Source organism: Mesoplodon densirostris, chromosome 15 (assembly GCF_025265405.1).
Source record: "Mesoplodon densirostris isolate mMesDen1 chromosome 15, mMesDen1 primary haplotype, whole genome shotgun sequence".
Classification (NCBI taxonomy): Eukaryota; Metazoa; Chordata; class Mammalia; order Artiodactyla; family Ziphiidae; genus Mesoplodon; species Mesoplodon densirostris.
Window position 1 is genome coordinate 71486261 of NC_082675.1, and position 20691 is coordinate 71506951.

Consider the following 20691-nt stretch of genomic DNA (forward strand, 5'->3'; position numbering starts at 1 on the left):
CTTGACTTAAGCAAGCTGCAGCCCAACTGAAAACACTGGTAACAATGGTGCAGTTCAAAGCTCTTCAAATGCATAGCTTCTGTGTTACATTAATTAGATTCCTTCAATTAGTTAATCCTCTAGACAGTTTTCTTTTTGTTTTGCATGCATCTCGTTCCATTTTCATTAAGGGCATCTCTTCCTTGGTCAGTCATGTGCTTTGCTTTTCAATTTGTTTTTGTGGGGTTTTTTTTTTTTTTTTTTTTGGTATGTTTTGTTTGTTAAGCTGTCAATATCTCCAACACTTGCAAAATGAAATCTAGAGGCGGTTTTACTTACAGCAGAGAAGTAGAGCTATATGGACAATGCAAAATGAAATGAAACAAGTGTCAGAAACAGTTTATAAAAATGGCACATTTATTGCTACAGAACGGTCATGTACATGACTTCATCGAATAACTACAGATGGGAAACAGGTAATGGCCTAGACCAAGCTGGGTTTATTTTTGTCTTGAAGGAACTCCAGCACACAACCTGTTTAGACACTTCTACAAATCAGAAATACACCAAAAACATGAAAAAATCGAGGCACTCAGCCACACATTGAAAACAAGGTGTAACTGTTTATCTTTTTTTCTTTTTTTAAATGTTTTCCCTTTTTTTCTTTTTTTAACAATTTTTTTTTTAGTTTTTAATGCTGCAGCTATGTGTACAGTCGCAAAAAATTTCCCCGCTGCGACCTACAACTAAAAAAAAAAACAAAAACAAAACAAAAAAAAACAAAACAAACAAAAAAGCTACCATACAGTTTCATCTCAGTAACACATGGTAAAATAACATCTTTTAAATAGTAAAATAAAGTAACAAACTTTTACTCATAATGATTCCAAAAATCTACAAAGAAGAAATATTCAGAATCTGACAATTTTTTTTGTAATATTCATGGTATAAAAGGATTGCTCCTGCGAAAAATAAGCCAAATATATTTTTTATTTTTAAATTTAGTTTTTTTCCTACTAGGGTGTACTACAGTCTATTTTATAGCAAAAAGAGCACTAGACAAACAAAGCTTTATAACAAAAAGCCAGGCACTGATACATGGTAAATCTCTGCTTTTTTTTTTTTTTCTTATCTTCACTTAATTGCATCACAAGTAACAAGAATGAAAAAGGCCACAGTTCATATATTTTCACCATTACATATGTCTATAATACTTGAAATGAGTATGGCAAAACCAGCACTGCACAAAGATGAGTCCACTTCAAGTCCCATGAGAAAGAGCATGTCTCTAAAGAAAAACAAACAGAACCAAAGCAAAATAAAAAGAGAGGCCTAAAGGCCTTGGTGCCCCATTGTGTTGGAATTCCTCATATTCCATCTTGACTTTTTTTTTTGTTTCCAGTCAGCCAGCAGACTAAATTTTTGTGCTTGTTTATGCTGAAATCGTTTCATTCCTGACTCAAGTTCACTTTTGGACACAGATCATATTCTGCCTGTTGGATCCAAGACGAAAATCCTCTTAACCCCAAGTCTTGGTTCAACACCCTCCCGCCACCCGCCCCCCATTCCCTCATCAAAATAAAGATCACAAATAAAAAAAAAATCAAGAAATAGGAAAAAGCGAAAAACAAAAAGGAATCGGAAGACTGAATCAGAACCAGTTGCGTTACTGGGTGGACTGACAGTTGTATAAACATTAGTGTTCCTTGCAGCTACACAGAAGACAAATGGGAAAAATGTCTAGATGAACAGATCCCTATTCTGCATATTCATAAATTACTTGAATGTGGAGGTGGATCAACTGTTCCAAGTTGCTTTTAAAGTCCAAGTCTCTTAAACAGATCCCCAGCCTAAGTATCATCATATACATAGTGTAGTATGGACCCTTAGGAAATGTTTGTATAGTACTTTAATCCTAACTGTCTTCTGCTAAATTGCATTAGAAAATACAGCGCAGGATACCAATATCTTACCTGGGTTTGATAATTACAAAAGAAGAAGAAAAAAAACACACTAAAAAGGCCACATTCCCTTTCATCTTTTTTTTTTTTTTCTTTTTAATGGGGATACAACCCAATGAATATGGATAGGTGCAGATGTTTCTCCACCAAGCAAAAAGTAGTGAGCAGCTTTTGGTGGCCGTTAGAAAGTTTTTCGCTTATTTCCAAAGGGAATTCCACAATAGAGGTATTACATGACTGATTAATGAATGCATCAAAGCTGGTGAACAATAAATTGCAGCTTTTACTCTGTTTGACTGAGAACAAAATATAAAGCACCAATTTAAAAAATAATCCAAGAACTACGATTTAATTTTTTTTTTGCTTTGTTTACAGATTTGAAAAACTTTAAATCAGCTCTATGAAAGCACCTTGATGATAACGTGTATCAAAAGTGCCAATCTTAAAATGTACATCAATGCAGGGAGTGTTTCCAGTTCCCTAAAGAGTAAACACCATATTTTCTTCTATACACTTATCCTGAATGTGATCAGAGGATACCTGCTTCCTATATAATATTGTTCCTAGGGATACCCGCCTTGATAGAGTATACAAAATGAGTGCAGAATGTACCACTAAAAGGATATCTTCAACATACTGAGGGTACAAGTACACACGGTTTCCATTATTCAGGAGGAGGGGAGAGTATACAATATTGTCTTCCATGCCCTTCTTTGAGCCCCTTTGTTCATTCATTTTCACAGGGTAGCCTCAAAATAACTTTTCATGAAGTCTGATTTCTGCTATTCTAAGGTTTTAATCCACCTCCACATTTTAGGAACTTATCAACAAATCAAACAAAGTATTTTAGTTTTATCACTACTGAACATATTTACAGTTTTCAACACACACACAGCTAATCAAAATGTTTATGGGTTTGTAAAAGATGACCACGTGGTAACTATCTTATTTGTTCTTACATTTTCAGAAATGAACATAAAATTCAGATTCTTGTAGCTCACTATTTCATTTCAATGAGACGGTTTTTAAACCACACCGTTTAAAAAAAAAAAAGGAACAAAAACTGATACAATGTATTAAAACACATAATAACAAGAGTCTACATGTAAAAATATAACTTTTACATACACAATTTCAAAATAATGATACGTTTGCCATTTGTTGCATAAAATTTACAAATGTATTTCATTACTATATAACTGGCAAAACAGGAGAACAGATGGAACATTTAGACCATTTCGATGGGTTTATGGCATTTACTCAGTGCTGATAGGTGGAAAAACTACTTGAACAAGGGATTTTTTTTTCTTAATACATGCCAAGATTGTGTGGCTGTAAAAACAGAAATGAGTTAGAGACAAAAGGATGCTGACAAATACTTAACTAGGAGCACTATTTCTTTACTGCACTATACACCAAAGTCAATCATTATAAAGATTCACGATGGAAGTTGGTTCAATTGTGCCCAGACGTCAAAGCTAGCTATCTGATGAGTTGCTGTGCCATAGCTTGATCTATGTTTCTATCAAATACGTTAAGTATAAACTTCATTCATACTGGCCAGAGAAATACTGCACTACCCCTCCTCAAGAAAGTGCAACTTAATGCTTTAGGACTTATAAGGCTTGTTATAACGCTGCATGATGATTGAATATTGGCATTCTGTTTTTCAGACGAAGGAGGAGACAGTTAAGTCATCTGCATCTTAGTAAACCCATTTTGAAAAAAAAATCAAGAAAGCAACAAAATCAATCAGCTCTGTCACACTACTTGCAATTTTCTCATTGGATGGTCATTGAACTTCACTTGTTTTTTTTGTTTTTGTTTTTTTCCAAAAATCTGACCATGTATTCAGAAACACCTCACTGCACACTACTTCTGGCTACACATGTAGGTAACGCTTTAATCATTTTGTTAAATCACAGCCACTTTGATTATGTTATGTTTCCGATGATATAAACATTGGAAGGCACAGTGGTAACATTGTAGCATTCTAACCTTGTACCTCTGAAAATCCCAGAAGAGGGTCACAAACGCAACATTACAATTCAGACAAACTCTTTTTGCCATGTCTTGGTAATGCTGCTTGTTAATATCTACACATGATGTGACTTTTAAGTCCTGTGTTCCCAAAAGACTGAAGAAACAACTTTCTACTTATTTATGAATGAAAAGCAACATCAGGGTCAGCATTTCATCCTGCACTACCCCTCCGGAAGCAGAGTTGGCACTACAGGTTATGAGAACAAACCGGGGAAAGGGACAGAAATAAGACCAAAAAAAAAAAAAAAAAAAAATCCATATTTACAGTAAAATCTTTCTTTTAAAAAAGTTAATCAGTACTATTTTTTTACAGGAGAAAAAAGTCTGAAACAAATGAACAAAAGCTTACCATAGTCACTAAATTTTTAATATATATTTATATATATATTTATATATATATTTGTCATAGGTCTATAAGATCCATCTGTTCCTCCTACCCTAAGGAATGGCTAATGTCATCACTTCGCTGTCATCAGGATGTTTGCTGGTTTTGTTACGAGGGCAGCCGAGCTTCCCTTATTCGATATCCGGTAATTATAAACACTAGCTGACTTGAATACCAACAAAAACGGTCATGTAGTTGTCTTCAGAAGTACACTTTTTCATTATTGCAAGTTTACAATTTTTTTAAATTAAATATTTTTTTTTCAGACTTACAAATTAATTATATATTTTTTTTTTTCCAAAAGAAGTTTAGGCACAAATGCATTGTTCCACAGTGTGGAAAGATTGCCATTCAGTCTCTGGGCTGCGTCTCAGCCTGCACATACTGCTTTGAACATTCTGAATGATATGTTAAAGAGAGTCATCCCCCAAGTTGCACTTTTTTTCTTTCTTTTTTTTTTTTTTGTTTGTTTTTCGGTTTTTTGATCATTGGGAATGCTGAAACCTCTTGCGTCTGCGATTCGTAACTACTCAGACTTGTCTTATATTACAAAAAAAGGGGTTAAGGACAAGTGTTTATGTGGGTTTAAGATAATACAGCTGTTAAGGAAGTGGTCTCTTGTATTAATGAAGCAATGTGGCAACTTGGACCTGAGAAAGAAGAGAGAAAGATGAATTAATACGTTTATAACAGAAAAAAGGAAAGCTTTTATTTTTAAACTTTTTTTTTTGTCTTCCCAAGGGGGAAAAAAAAATCTGTGCAATTGGGTCAAATACGGCTTTCACGGCTGATGCCTTGGTGAGGGTAACAAAGGGAAGCTTTCAGAAATGGCTGGAAACAAACTTGCCTGTTACATCTGTCCCATGTGATTGGACGCGTCTCCCATGCCGGGGTGAGGCCCCGCCAAGGAGAGCGGGGGCGGCTCCGAGGACACCTTCTCCTCTTCCCTTCTTTTCAGACATGCAGCTTTCGGATTCAGATTCCTTTCTGTGGAAGAGGAAAGCACAGAGCATTTAGGTCACACCCCAGGGCTTCTGGTCCAGGGCAGTCATGCAACGTTTCTGTGGGTCTGTTGATCCTTTCTCTCAGTTTCTACCTTCCAGAACAAGAGGACCAGTTAGGAAAATGCACACTACTGCCATTCATTTGCTCAGTGGCTAGTAAAGGTCGAACTCCCTGGTGAAACTGTGCAGCCACTTTACAGTCTGAGAAAGTTGGTAAAGCAAACGTCCCCAGCTCCGGTTACTGAGAGGACCTATGGAAACGTCTTAAGGCAGCATCAGTTACAAGAAAAACCCCAGGATTCAGTTACAGGAGAAAGGGGAGCTGCCTCATAGATTTAGATGAGACTGAAGTAATGATTCTGAAGGATGCCTAAGAGTCTACTCTCTGCCCCTGCTCAAGGCCGCCAGAGCATCTCTGCTCTCTCCAGCGGCGTGTGGCCGTGACCTCTGTGTGGAGGCCAGCCGGCCGGCACTGACCTCGGACTTGCTGCTCCAGGCTGAGGATGACGGCCACGGCCTGGTGGAGGATCAGAAGCTTGGTCTGGGGCTTGTCACTCTTGAGGTGCAGCTGCACCATGCGGCCCAGCTCCTTGAATGCCTCGTTGATGTCACGGACCCGCAGGCGCTCTCGGGCGTTGTTGGCCATCCTCCTCTCCTTCTCCCGCTCCGCCTTCTGCTCCGGCGTCAGGTCTTCGTCATCGTTATTGCTGCAGGACAAAAGGGAAAACGTGACATTTTCCAATGGGGTGGGGAAAGAGACAGTTTCCAAATTCCTTTTGTTTTCTTTCTGAGTTTTCAGGGAACTCTTCCATCTCAGGATCTTGTCCTTGGCAGAACTTTCCATCCACCTGGGCTTGGCGTTGCTTTAGGTGGCTGTGACAGCCCCTACGCCAGACGTTTGATTGTCTCCTGGACATGAAACCGAAACCCAAACCCAACAGGAGAGGTTCAAGGTGGGGCCCCGACTGCACCATATGGATGGAGGGGAGTAAAAAGGAAAACATAGCTTCCATCCCTAAGGTTACGCACGGCAAAGCAGAGCGCTGTCGACTTCAGCTCAAGCTACACTCAGGACCACGATTCAGAAAGTGTCTTAGACTGAAGCTGTTCTTTTTAAAAAAAAAAAAAACCTTTCATACTGTGACATCTGAAACCCAAGGAGAACCAGGGATTGAAAAACGATGTGGATAGGTCAAAATTAAGACCATGCAGCTCAAACAGGATTAAGAAGGTCCTACATTCAAGACAACAGATCAATGGGAGTAAACACGGGGGCCTGCTGTCTATTAACCAGCTTGGAAGGCTTGGTCAGTCCACTTAATGTATCCGAGTCTCGCTTTTTCCATGTATTAAATAGAAAGATTAGAAAAACAGCATCTCCATGGCCTTTAACATTATGGATGATTATGATTCCCCAGACAAGTTGGGGAAACCTGAGTTGACATGAGTTCTAGGCAAAACAAACCCAACCCAACCCAACCCAAACACTTACTGGTTATCAATACCCATGATCTCATTGTGAGTCAAAAATGAAGCCCAAAAGCTCATCCCTGATTTTGAGAACAGAGATACTACATGACTCATATCAAAGGCATGTTTGGAGCCAGGAGTCTGCAAAGGAAAGATAACTTCTGTTTCTGGGTGTCATGTTGACAAATTAGAAACTTTTGAATGGGGGGCAAATAGGATGATGAGCCACCTGGAAAGCATGTCATATCAGGAAGATCTCATGGCGTCAAGGCTTCAAATAATTCCTGAGCAATCACGTAAAAAAGAGAGGTGTGGAAAATGTCTCAGGAAGGCAGAACAGAACAGAGCAAAAAACCCTGAGCGGAACAGTCTGAATTAACATGAGCAAGAACCTTTTTTGAGTAGGAGAGATATAAAAAATGAAGTAAACTTCACTCAGAAGCAAGAGAGTCTTCACTGCAAGAAACAATATGGAGGTGACCATCCATACGGATGTTAACCTAGAGATCTGAGCAAAGACCATCAAGGTGAGCCTCTACTCTGAAGTTCCATGAATCTGAAAGGCTCACAGAATAAAGATGTTAATCACAACCTTCCAGAGCTGGAGGAACATGTGGGAAGTTATCTACTCAATTCAATGCACACTTAGTGAGTATTGGCTTAAAATGTATAGCTCCGAATCTTCCACTGTGGAGAATGTCTGGGTAACTTCCAAATCGCACTAAGGATCCACGATGATGGAGAAGCCCCAATCAATCAGAAATGGAGCGGATTCTTGGGTTGCAGCACATGCTGCTCATAAAGATGACGTAAGTAAGCCAAGAACACTTATAAAGGAGGCAGACACCAAAGAAAGACGCTGTAAGACTTGGCTCGTCTTTCCTGTAGGTTAAACTCCCTTCCAGATGGGACTGTCTGCCTCGAACGTGTGCTGGTGAACGCACAACTAAACTGAACCCGTCGGAAAGTGCTCTCTTTCTCCGCCATGTGATTCTCCTCCTCATTTCCTTGCCGGTCCCGCTCTCTCCCACCCGTGACCTCTGCCGATGCCAAGGAAATCAAGATTACTATTAATTCACACCCACATTCTGACACACAAGTAGGACGTAATAAGTGAAAAGAGAACAGAGTTGAGTTTCTGCTCATCCCATCCTGAAGTTAAAAATCTGGGTAATGTTTTTACGCATCAAACATATGCCACACCGTTTCCAAAGTGGGCCTGAAAATGGGAACTTGTTTTCCAAGGGTATTCAGGCCAATAATGAATGAGAATTGGTTAACCTCTTATAAATAAATTGGTTATGTGAAGAAAACTGCCTAGATTTGGAAAGTCTCGCCTTACAACACGGTTTTGGGGGTCTAAGTAAAGGTCAAAACAGTGACCTTTTAAAGCAAGGTTCTTAACAGTGAGTTAAAATGTTGTACTGAAACGTCAAAGAATCCATTGATATGCATGCGTTATGACCACTAGTTAAATGACCAAGGGCTGAATGATCTAACAGAGAAGCTGGTAAGGATGTGAAAGGCTCTTCTTGGGATGTCTTACCAATGTGGCCAAGTCAGGAAACTCTGTAGCAATGGTGAAAAGGGGTAAGGTAGAAGCTTCCAGAATTTCTGAAACTGTGGTAGAACTTGTAATAAGATTTATCTCAATAACTATAAAGGCAATACGAAAAGGCGGCATGTCCTAATTCCTAAAGGATGCCAGGTATAACCTTGAGAACGATAGCCTTGAAAAGGGAGGTATCGTCTTAGTACAATTCATTTAATTTGCAAATAAAAACCATCCAAGGGAACTGAGGTAAAGAACATGGGTGTCACGATACTCAAAAAAAAAAAAAAAACCCATCTGATTATCAGATTAAAGTTCAAGGAGATAGATTCTAATTTAAAGATATAGGGGACTTAAGAAAACCAACCAAAAGCTATTTTCCTGCAGTTGCATTTTCTGCCGAGAGAAAAAAAAATGAGCAATTTAGGTATTGCTCTTATATATACCAACATGTTTAGAATAAAGCTGGGAAATCAGTACTTTCTCACTTTTGAGGTAAGAAAAAAGTTACAGTTGTTGCGCATACATCGATTGAGCTTTCAATAGAGCTAAGCTCTCTTTTTAGAAATATTTTCCAAAGAACATTTATGACCAAATTTGTAGAATAAGTATAGTTTTACAAATCGACTGCTTGCATTTGAATCAGTTACAAATTGTTTTTGCCGTGTGTCATTATTAGCACTGGGTCCAAATTCATAAATGCAAAGACATTTTTGGCTTTCCTAGAGTACAGGTATCTCAAACGATACTTTCGTACCTCTAGAGCAAGCCTTTCACTTTCTTTTCAGCTGCAGATTTACCTGCCAGGAAAAAACTCAATAGTTTCTTCCTGTTCTGTTCACTTCATCAAAGTCCAATAAAGGAATTAAATGAAGCGACAGTATTATATACTGTTACCTAGATCTTGACCTAGTAATGGATTTGATATCCTTCTTGTCGTCATCTAATTTCTTGTCCTCGGAAGATTTCGTGTCTTGCAGGTTTTCATCGCCTTCGTCGTCGGATTTGATCTCAGAGCTGCCGGAGGAGACACTCTGGCCCTGCAATCCTGGTGGCATGCCTGCAGAAAAAAAAGAGACCAGGTGACAAGGCCACCAAAGCCTCAAGGCACAGACATGCACACCCCAGACTGGAGAGCTGCCAGCTATACAGTTCAGACCGCTGAACTGTGTCATCTGTCACTTTTTTCATGGTCTTTGGTGAAGTTTCAAAAATGCACCTGCAGAAACAAGTTTTCCCTGCATTGGCTCTGAGGTTAAATTCTATTTTGCAATCTTTTGGAGTAGACGGTAATTTCACTGTCTACAAAACATCAACTTAATTGCAATGAAAATCATAATCATGAAAATCACACACCTCAATGTTCTGATTAAGAACCCAAGTAAATATCAGCTATTATATTGAGTTTCTTCCATATGTAATGATTTAATAGAAAAATGTCCTTAAAATATAATTCCCAGGGAGTACACTAAATATGTACAGTCAAGTTTTCAATAGATACCCTAATGATATTCTGAAATTAGGCTTCTCTTATCCTCAAGGAATAATCAGTGTTTAAAAATGGTACATATGGAAAGCAGTTACTGCTCAATGAAGACATTTCTAGCTCTATCACTGCTCAACTTTCCAAGATCACAATATATTTTAAAACGTGACCTTAATGTAATCATTTATTTCTAAGGTAGAAGTGTGTCTATTTAGTGTTTCCTTCTATTTGTAATCTGTAGAGTCTAGAACTTTATCACTCAAAATCTGGTCAGTGGACCAGGAGCATCCTTACCCCCTGGGAGCCCATTAGAAATGCAGGACCCCAAGGGCTTCCCTGGTGGCGCAGTGGTTGAGAGTCCACCTGCCGATGCAGGGGACACGGGTTTGTGCCCCGGTCCGGGAGGATCCCACATGCCGAGGAGCGGCTGGGCCCGTGAGCCATGGCCGCTGAGCCTGCGCGTCTGGAGCCTGTGCTCCGCAACGGAAGAGGCCACAACAGTGAGAGGCCCGCGTACTGCAAAAAAAAAAAAAAAAAAAAAAAAGAAGAAATGCAGGACCCCAGATCAACTGAATCAGAATTGGCATTTTAACAAGATCCTCAAGTCATGTTTGTGCACATTAAGAAGTGTTGATCTAGGACACAGAAAGAAAACCCAAAGGCTCTTTATTTTATTTATTTATTTATTTTTGCGGTACGCGGGCCTCTCACTGTTGTGGCCTCTCCCGTTGCGGAGCACAGGCTCCGGATGCCCAAGCTCAGTGGCCGTGGCTCACGGGCCCAGCCGCTCCGCGGCATGTGGGATCTTCCCGGACCGGGGCACGAACCCGTGTCCCCTGCCTCGGCAGGCGGACTCTCAACCACTGCACCACCAGGGAAGCCCCCAAAAGCTCTTTAAAAGAAAGGGCCATCAAAGTATTACTATTCAATTAAAAATGGCAGAAATACCCACATATATAATTCACGCTCAAGATTCTTACAATGCTTAACAGGTGGGCAAATGCTTATATATATTATTCATTCTTGTGCCACTGTTATCATTTTTATTCTCAACGTGAGGGGAATGAGGAGATGTTATGTAAGCATTTTCGGGTCACCTGGCCAGCCAGTTGCACAAGGACCCTGGGGCCCACGTCTTGCCCCTGCGGCACAGCTACCTGGGGTCCTGGGAAGCCGAAAGGAGTCAGTGGTATGAGGCAATAAGGGGGGGGGTGCTTGATGACTCAAGAGCGAAAATCATCCAAGTTCCATTTTTGAAATGTACCTACATTTCCTTCCATCATAAGCAACAAAAACCATTTCCTTCCTTCCTCTTCATTTGGAAACATCACTGTCAGGCTACAACTAACCACATTAAAGGATCTGAATGAGCACAATGTGGAAATAGCTAAAATCACATTTCCTCTCATCAGTCTGTGGTCTCATTCCCTGCTGAAATCGGAGCAGGATTTCCGAGGATGCTGGAGCAAAACAGTTACTGAAGAAACACAATTAGCCAGCTACGTTTGAAATCCTTTCCCATTTACTTACCATCTTTGTATCAAAATGGATTCTTGGTGATCTGCCAGTGCTTCCTGAGGGATGAATCAGTAAGCATGGGATCCACACGGGATCTATTGTTTCAGTGAGGTCAGAAGCGCCCGCGGAGGCGGACCTACCTCTGTAAGGGTCCTGGGGTGGGTTCAAATCAGGGGACGTTGCAGACTGGACAGGAAGCTGTGGAACTGGCACCTGGTTTGGGACAAGAGAATGGCTGCCCCTCAGGGCCACGCCGTCTTCACGATGGGCCCCAACCTGAAAGGGCAAGAGGAACCGTAGAGTTTAGTGGGAATCAGAGGTGTGACGGCTACTTCCGGGGCAGCAAGGACCCAATGGAGGGAGACTAACCTTTGAAAAACAATACTCCCAAATGCATTTCACTAGAGGGCGCTAAAGGACCACGCATGCACCTAGAGTACCCAGCAAAAAACACTGGAACACTCAGTAAGATGCTGTGCTGTACATCCAGTGACAAATATGGCAGAGTAGCTCAGGCAGGTAAAACGTCAAATTGTCTCCCAGGGTGCTGCAGTGGAGTGCACTGATTCGTACCCATCTGTCTTCTATCATGTCCGCCAACAGATCTGACAATTATCTTAATGCCCATATGCTTAATTGTGGTCTTCTCAATTCCCCCATTGCTATCGGAAATCCTACAGGAATTTCAATTTGGCATTCAACTTTCATTTCAGGGGAGGAGATTCTCAGGCCTGCCATTTTTTTTTTTCCATAATGCCAGCTAAGCCACTGACAGCGGAAGCTACAGCAGTATGGGACCTAGCCCCTGCTCGGTACAAGTATAATAAAATGTCACCTGGCTTTCCAAAACTGGCAGCCCATTCCAAATGAATGTTTACTGTATTTCATCAGCTGCTGAGTTCCAAATCCAAAGGGGGACCGTTTCTGCCAATGCCACCATACCGGAAAATGTACCAATAAAGGTTTTATTAAACACACCAGTAATGCCATCATTGTCATGCAAAGATGTCTGGACATTTTTCCATATTTTTTTTTTCACTCTTCTGATCTTAGAAAGACACCATTTTGTAAGCACTCTCTATGCTTCCAAGAATAAAATTATAGAGTACAGCATGATGACTTGGTCTGAAAAAAATACTGCTGAGCTTTTTATCAACTACTACTGCCTACTCTGGGGTCCAGAGATGTTGACCTTGTGGCATTGAGACAGCAATCATTGACTTTATAGTGTACACCTTCAAGTAAGACCAGCAAGCATTTGCAAACCAAGAGGAACGTGAGTAGCGTTTTCAATGGCATTTCCAAGTAGTTATTCTCTTAGCCTACTGTTAGGTGAACATTGACACAGGACAGTGGGTCTAACACTAAAAATATTTATCCATGAATTTATACGGCTATGAATCAAAAAGTGTAATTTTTTCCCAATCCAAAATCTGAAACCACGAAGCAGAATCGTCACTCTTTTGCTACCCAGTGTTTTAAGAGTACTTCCACAAAGTGCAACAATATAAGAATCTGAACTAGCCACAATAAAATTCACAGAACCAAATGAAGCATGTGCTATCTAAAGGCAGCCTAGCATGAAGTGTCACCTTTATATCCTCCAAAACAATACAGAAGAAAATAATTCAGGGAGAGGGAGGAGGATCATATAAATCATACTAACTGCCCCAATTCAAAATACAGCAAAAATAAAACCATTATATACAGAATGGATAAAAAACAAGGTCCTACCGTATAGCACAGGGAACTACATTCAATATCCTGTGATTAACCATAATGGAAAAGAATATGAAAAAGAATGTAGAACTGAATCACTTTGCTGTACAGCAGAAATTAATACAACATTGTAAATCAACTACACTTCAATAAAATACATTTTTTAAAAAGTTAAAACAAAATACAGCAAGGATAGCAAAGGATTTAAGGACTCAGGAGCATCAGGACGTATAAATGAATGTTGTAGCTGAGAGATCTGGGGAGTCCAGTGTTTTCTGCTACTCGGGTGCCCGTGTGCCTTCCCAGGACAATCTGAATGGTGGTCATTTAGTGTCTATGTGGATGCTTCAAATATATTAAGACCCTGATTATCTCCCAAAGCAGCTCACTCCACTTTGACCACAAGTTGGCCTCCTTGTACATTCCACCCAGTGGTCCTAGATTCAACTTCTGGAGTTCCATGGAATATGTGTCAGCCCTTCTCACATAGTTAACACCATTGCCATGCCACTCCCATTTTTCCTCTGTAACTGAAGCCTAATCTTTTATAGGTAGAGCATGCCCACCCAATTCCCTTCAACCATTTCTCACTCTTTGTGTATTGTTTTTATTTTCCTTCCAAACCAAAGAGTGGTAGCTGTTTTCCATTTTTATATCTGTGCATTTGGAAGACTGATTCAGTCAATGATTATCCTTTCAATCTAAGATGTCAACTTGCAAGCATGACTTCTACAGCCCCTGATCAAATGGTGGCTCTTTAAGACTGTCAATCAATGTTAACCTAAATAATTACCCAAGTGTTGAGTCAGTTACTGGCATTCCCAATGGATTTCATTTCTTTCCACGAAGGATGATTCTAAGCTGGAATCACTGAAGGTAACCACGGATTTGAGCACAGCGAAGAGCTTCTCGTACTCTCCTTCTATTTTAGAGTCATTCTACTAAAACCCTCAAGCCTTCTTTGTGGGCAGCTACGATGCAATTCAAGGTAAATATTTTGCTTTTGAATGAAAATATATTCAGTTATTAATCCTGAAATTTCTTTTGTTTTCCTTCTAGACACATTTAGCTTTTAAAAGAGGATAGAAGAACCCACAACCAATGACCTATTTTCTTTCCCTCAACTGTAAATGAAAGACAGTGCAACTGAGTGAAAATTATACAATAATGAGAATTAATATGTAGATTATAACTGTAACTGGTCTTTTTTTGCTGTATAATCATGGGTAAGTTGTTCAAATCCAAAATAGAGAAAATAACATTGGCAGTTACAGAGAGCAAGTTCCAGGTTTATTGCAAGGAGTAGTAGTATGCGTGACAGCTAGTACACAAAGGTACACAATAATTATTGATATTGTTAGGTGTTCCAGCTGAAAATACTTGCACACTACATAAAAATAAGACTCTACATAGTTCAAGAAACCTTAGAACTCAAGCTACTTTCACTTACAATCCTCTTTGCACTCTGTCTCTATTTTGTTTTAATCCATTTGATTTTAAATCTTTCTCCTGCAGAATGACAGTAAAATCTTAAATGATCTATAAGTATGTTTGACAGTTGTTCCAACTAGGTTTTTGGCTTTTAGTCACGCATGTTAGCTAACTTTATTTTCTATAGATCATCTCAAATAATACATCATTTTCCATAAAGGAAGTTGGAAACAATGTTATCCTTGATATTCAAAGGTCTCCCTTGTAAACTATGTATATTCCAGGTCAAATGAATCACTAATGATAGGTCCACATCCATGGGTCCATCTAATTAGCCTGATTCTCCAGGATCAATTCCATTGCCGGTGGCTGTGGCAAAGTATTCCAATCTGAAGAATTAGCTTTGATTTACTTGTTTCCTTGACCACAGACAGCATTTCCTAACCCTATTTACTTCTCCCTCAGAAACATTATTTCTGGTCACATAAGAGACAAGGAAAAACCCACAGTAAATGGCCAGCACAAACCCATCAACAGAATAACTCAGAAATAGATGGAGAAACCAATACTGCCATCTGTATATATGAGGGTCAGGATTTGTCCACTTACAAATATAATAATAATGTAACTAGAAAAAAAGCAGATTCCTTTAACCTACAAATCAGTTCTAAGGATGGCACCCAGAAAATCCAAACTTCATTAAAGTCCTATTTTCATAAACCTTTTCATCTAGATAAGCAATAAAGTTAAAAGGCAGCCTAGGAAAGGTTAGTTTTATCAATATTGATTGGAAATTTTTTTTGCAGTCTTTAAGAATACAGTTGTCTTATAGCCACATACAATATGGTTTTAGATATATCTATGCTAAAGGTAGAAGAACTAAAATCTAAAAATTATTCAATAATTATCAGTTGATTGATCAAAGAGTACACTTATTAATTCAACAAATATTTCCTAATCTAGCCCATGCTTGTCACTCTGACAGGTACTGGGGACAGGGTGGTGAAAAATTTAGATGTGGCCCCTGCCCTCATGGAGCTTATAAGCCATCCTTGGTGGGATTTTCGGGAGCGATCAATTGAGTGCAGTATGCAGGCCTCTCACTGCTGTGGCCTCTCCCGTTGCGCGGAGAACAGGCTCCGGACGTGCAGGCTCAGCGACCATGGCTCACGGGCCCAGCCGCTCCGCGGCATGTGGGATCTTCCCAGACCGGGGCACGAACCCGTGACCCCTGCATCGGCAGGCAGACTCTCAACCACTGCGCCACCAGGGAAGCCCTAGTGTGGTGGTTTTAATAGTAAGGACCAGAGACTCATTCCACCTGGCTCAGGTAAAAGGAGAGTTAACAGGAAGGTTTCTGTGATCTACGTTTTGGGCCTGGAGAACTCTCGGGACCTAAGGCCACCCCTTGTGTCTCAGGAGCTGTTCCAGCCTCTCTCCTTCCTCTGTTGGTACCTCTGTCTCTCTCTGGCTTCTGCCCAATCAGAACTATGGCCTGGACACTTCTCTTCCTTCACAAGAGTTCCCGGTACATCCTTTCAGGTTCTGAATCTGCTCCTAACTCCCTCTCTGTCTTAGTATTTCTGAGTTCAGAATGCCAAGATCATCGGATGGTCCAGCTCATCATTTTGAAGCAGACACAGGCCATCCGCTGAATGGGCTAGCCTGGGATCAGGTGTCCTCACCCCTGGTCCAATGAGCTATACAAGAAGAGGGGGAGGCAAGATCACGTGGTCCAAACATGGCTTCCTCGGGCGCCCATAAGTCATGGCTCTTATGTGCAGATATCTAAGTTTCATTGTATCGTAGGTCAAGGAATATTCAAATTCTGACACAGCTATTTAAATTCTCCAGTGTGACTTGATCACTGGGAATTACTAAGTACGTTTAGAAGGGTACTACCTCTTTTGAATCCCATAAGCACCATATCATTTTAAATAATCTTACTTTCTGAGGAAGGAACTGATGTATTAAGAACACTTTGCAATCACAGTATATAGACTTTAAGGGAAGGGTCTGGGGAGACCTGGATACCAGATAGGACAAACTTCTTCTCACTTTACAGAGAAGCAAGCAAAGGCTGAAATGGTTAAGTGACTTAGTGAACATCTGGTTAGAGGACTAAAACAGATTTTGAACTCAGAAAACTTATAACAACACTGAACAACCTGATTGGACATATTATATATATATATATATATATATATATATATATATATATATATATATATGTACGTACGTATATACACACACAAGCACACACACATGGGGGAGGGGAGCAGAATTTAGGGACAAATGGGGTTACTTCCTAGAGTTTTCATTTTAAAACAGTGTGTGTGTGTGTGTGTGTGTGTGTGCGCACGCATACATAGTTGCAGATATAAAAGTCATTTTAGTTTTCCTTATCATAGGGGGGAAAACATCATGGTCCTCCAACTCAGGCCAAGTCCAAGATGTCTAACTAAATTACAAAATTTAATTATTTGCCACGACTCCTCCAACATAAACAGATTTAAAAGATATGCAGCTTCAAATTAGGTGGCTGTTGGCAAGGCTGTTTTTATGTGGGGATGCGAAGAGAGCATCCTGGTACATGTCCTCATCCTGATCCTCAAGCTAACAACAAACACCACAAACAAAAAAGGCATTCAGTGTTTCTGCTCTCTTTGTTTCCAGGGAGTATTGTGAAAGTAATTATTCTGTTGTATTTAAGAGGCCTATTTCATGGATGGGAAAATGTATTAAATTTCATTTGGCAGTTATTCAATCCTCGTTAATGCTATCTCCAGAGATAACTGCTTCAAAACAGGCTTTCAGACCTCAGTTCTTTCTCCTCTACCATAATCCTTCTAAAAGAGTGTAGGATGGAAACTTTAGGAAACTTGTCATCTATTTCTAGACCTGCGATAATGACACAAAACCAGAAATGCTGTTAGAAACATTTTAGTAGCTCAAAACGAAAGTTTGCAATTAATGGCATGAGGTTCAAAATCTTCCTTTCGACAGAGGTGTTTTTTATAGAAAGAAGAAAAATAACAACAAGAAAATGGGGCAAAGAAAAAAGTCCTGGTAACTTTTACTTTTCTCTCTTCTTTCTCTTGTTCTGCCATAATCATAAAAAAGAAAAAGCTGATGGGCCGGTTCTTTTTATTGTAATTGGACACCCATTGACAGAGAAAACAGTTTTGGTGTCTGAACTGTAATCTCCCCGTGAAATATCAATTATACATGACAGTCATAGAGTGCTAGATTTCAGTTTCAATTATCTTGCCAGATCTGTCTGTGATCTATTAGAGGAAAGCAAACATTTTCTCAGATGTGCAAAAAATACCATTGAGTCCAAAAGGTGCATCTTTTAAAGAAGTGGGAAGTGGTCCTGCAAACTTTCTTTAATAGCTCACAGATGGGAACTCGGAAGTTCATGAAATAGCAGTGAAGACAATGTGAGAAACAATATTGGAGATACCAAATTCTGTAGAAAATGAGACTAGGCTCTGATAACCAACTCTTTCACGTGAAAAAGCCCTGACATCTGGGACACCCTTCAACCACGAATATAATTTCCATACTCCTCAGTTTTAAAAAAATTATCAGACCATTTAAAAAAATTCATGTGATTAAACACGGAAGGGACTTTTCACTAAAGTCAGATCTGGATTGAATTCTTTAGTTTGGATTTTGATTCTTAAAATGTTTATTGGGAGAAGGCCTCCTCATTTTCTTAAAAACACCTGTTTTTTCCCCCCCAGAAATTTCACAGCTTCACTTAGGCTTTGCCTGAAGTAAGGTAATTCCTTACTGGGCAATTCTTGGAATCATATTTAATGCTTATTCCCCAGATGATAAAATAATTTTCGAGAAGATTTAAACACAATCTAAATGACCCTGACCTTGGCAGTGTCATGGGATCAGCTAGGCTGAAACTCCCCTGATGTCCACCAAAATGGTTAAAGATGAATGATTCTCCGATCTAGTTTGAGAGATGCAAACGGCTGTTACCTGATTTCAGTTCATCTTTTTTTTTTTTCTTAACTCATAAGTTCCATCTAGTGAAACTGTTTCATTTCTCTCCTCTGTATACCCACCCTCCACCCCCAATTCTCTACATCATTTTCCTACACAGGAAACCAGAACTGGATGCAGCCCACCAAGTGGGGACCTTGGTGGGTGGTTAGCAGAGTCCATTCCATCCCTTCCTTGCCCTGGGTAGCAAGTTAGTAAGTAGACTGGAGGGAACTAAAGTTAATCCATGCCTAGTGAACCAAGCCCATGTAGCACAGAGATTATGGTGCACTTTTGCACTTACTTGTAAGCAGCTTCTTTTGTCTAGTGTGAAGGAAAAGACAACTGGACACTTGATGTGTACTTGGAATTTCGGGTCCCCCTAGTGTAAACACACCGGTGTGAGGCCAACTGGCCCACAGAGCGCTCTGTAGCCAGCCCAGGAAGTCCATCACTAGGGATTCATCCTTACCTAGCTGGCCTTAGTTTTAAATATTTTAAATTATTTTTTATTGGAGTATAGTTGATTTACAATGTTGTGTTACTTTCTTTGCTGTACAGCAAAGTGAATCAGTTATACATATACATATATCCACTCTTTTGTAGAGTCACAGATGTGGAAAACAAACATGGTTACCAAGGGGGAAAGGGAGGGTGGATAAATTGGGAGATTGGGGTTGATATATACACACTACTATATATAAAACAGATAATTAATAAGAAACTACTGTATAGCACAGGGAACTCTACTCAATACTCTGTAATGACCTATAATGGGGAAAGAATCAGGCCTTTATTTTTTAAATGCTTTTTTTATTATCCAATTAACATCCGCTGATTTTAACATATTCGGAAAGGCAATGGAAGTGTGAAGAAGTTTTGCCTGAACTAATAAAACACTTCTTTCCCATCACTTCCAAAATACTCAGCTTGTAAATGCTATATCCTCTGCGCATCACTTGGTCTCTTGGATATCAAGTTTCCAGCATGGCTTTTCATTGTTCTATGGATTAAGTCTAAGATCAATAACTTATGCTTCTGAATCCTTCACCTGGACACCAGAGGACCATGCTTGTACCCTCCTATTCTTAAATTCCTTCATCTCAATATTCAGTTACCTACTTGTGGCCCCTCATCTGCTGCCTTCACTCCCACATCCCTAAGGCTTGAGCTAAGCTCTTCCTCTTCTGTCCCCCAGAGCTGGTTTCCTCCCCATGACCCCTGACCACTTCTCTTTCATTAGTCCCACAGACCCCCATACTCTCATTCCTCCTAGACTGTCTGGGTCTCCAGAACACTCATCATCTTGCTGCATCTGGACAGGGCTCTCCCCTCATCGTTCATTACGGACACCACCCTTAAAACACGCTCAAGGCCACTGTCTAATAGGGCAGGGCATACACATCAATGATTTTGTTTTGCTGCTATTCACAGAGTCTATACTTTTTTTCTTTTTCTTTTTGGCCGTGCCACATGGCATGCAGGATCTTAGTTCCCCGACCAGGGATCAAACCCGTGCCCCCTGCAGTGGAAGCACGGAGTCTCAACCACTGGACCACCAGGGAAGTCCCAAGCCTATACTTCTCTTGAAGTGTAAGCATCCCAAGGGCAAGCACCGGCTCCTTGTACAGGGCTGTAATATCACAAAGTGCAATTAGCTACTCCCTAAATGGTAAATGATGATACCAATGGCATGTGTCGTGTGAGCCTATCTGAAATCTAAGAGCTTTCGGTACTGTCCAATATAGGGTTAGCACGTTTCTATCAAAAAATGAACATCTCCTTTATTCAACGAATGCCTTAGGAGGGCCTACTATATGCAAGCTATTGCAGGGAACAATAATAAAAGATAGGTGTGTGTATTCCTTGACAACCTCTTACATCTTAAAGGCGAATGAATATAATTACTATATAGGGCAAAATAAGATGAATGTCATAAAGGAGTATAAGGTCATGTAGGGTTTTATTTATTTATTTATTTATTTATTTATTTTTTTTTGCGGTATGCGGGCCTCTCACTGCTGTGGCCTCCCCCGCTGCGGAGCACAGGCTCCGGACGCGCAGGCTCCGGACGCGCAGGCTCAGCGGCCATGGCTCACGGGCCCAGCCGCTCCGCGGCATATGGGATCCTCCCAGACCGG

General features: G+C 40.2%; 1 protein-coding gene across 22 annotated transcripts in view; it reads right to left on the minus strand.

The window, feature by feature from the left end:
* Positions 1–378: 378 nt before the first annotated feature.
* TCF4 (transcription factor 4) overlaps positions 379–20691 on the minus strand; it is a 372534-nt gene continuing 352221 nt past the window's right edge. For 15 of the 22 annotated variants that reach the window (XM_060119615.1, XM_060119627.1, XM_060119607.1 and 12 more), the window contains 5 exons: positions 11539–11674; positions 9292–9454; positions 5850–6079; positions 5216–5355; positions 379–5018 (listed from right to left, as the gene is read on the minus strand). In XM_060119615.1, the coding sequence (XP_059975598.1) occupies positions 5219–5355; positions 5850–6079; positions 9292–9454; positions 11539–11674 (666 nt within the window). In that variant the 3' untranslated portion in view covers positions 379–5018; positions 5216–5218. Of the gene's footprint in view, positions 5019–5215; positions 5356–5849; positions 6080–9287; positions 9455–11538; positions 11675–20691 lie in introns of those variants that run through there. The other 7 variants (XM_060119618.1, XM_060119611.1, XM_060119612.1 and 4 more) reach the window with 2 other exon arrangements.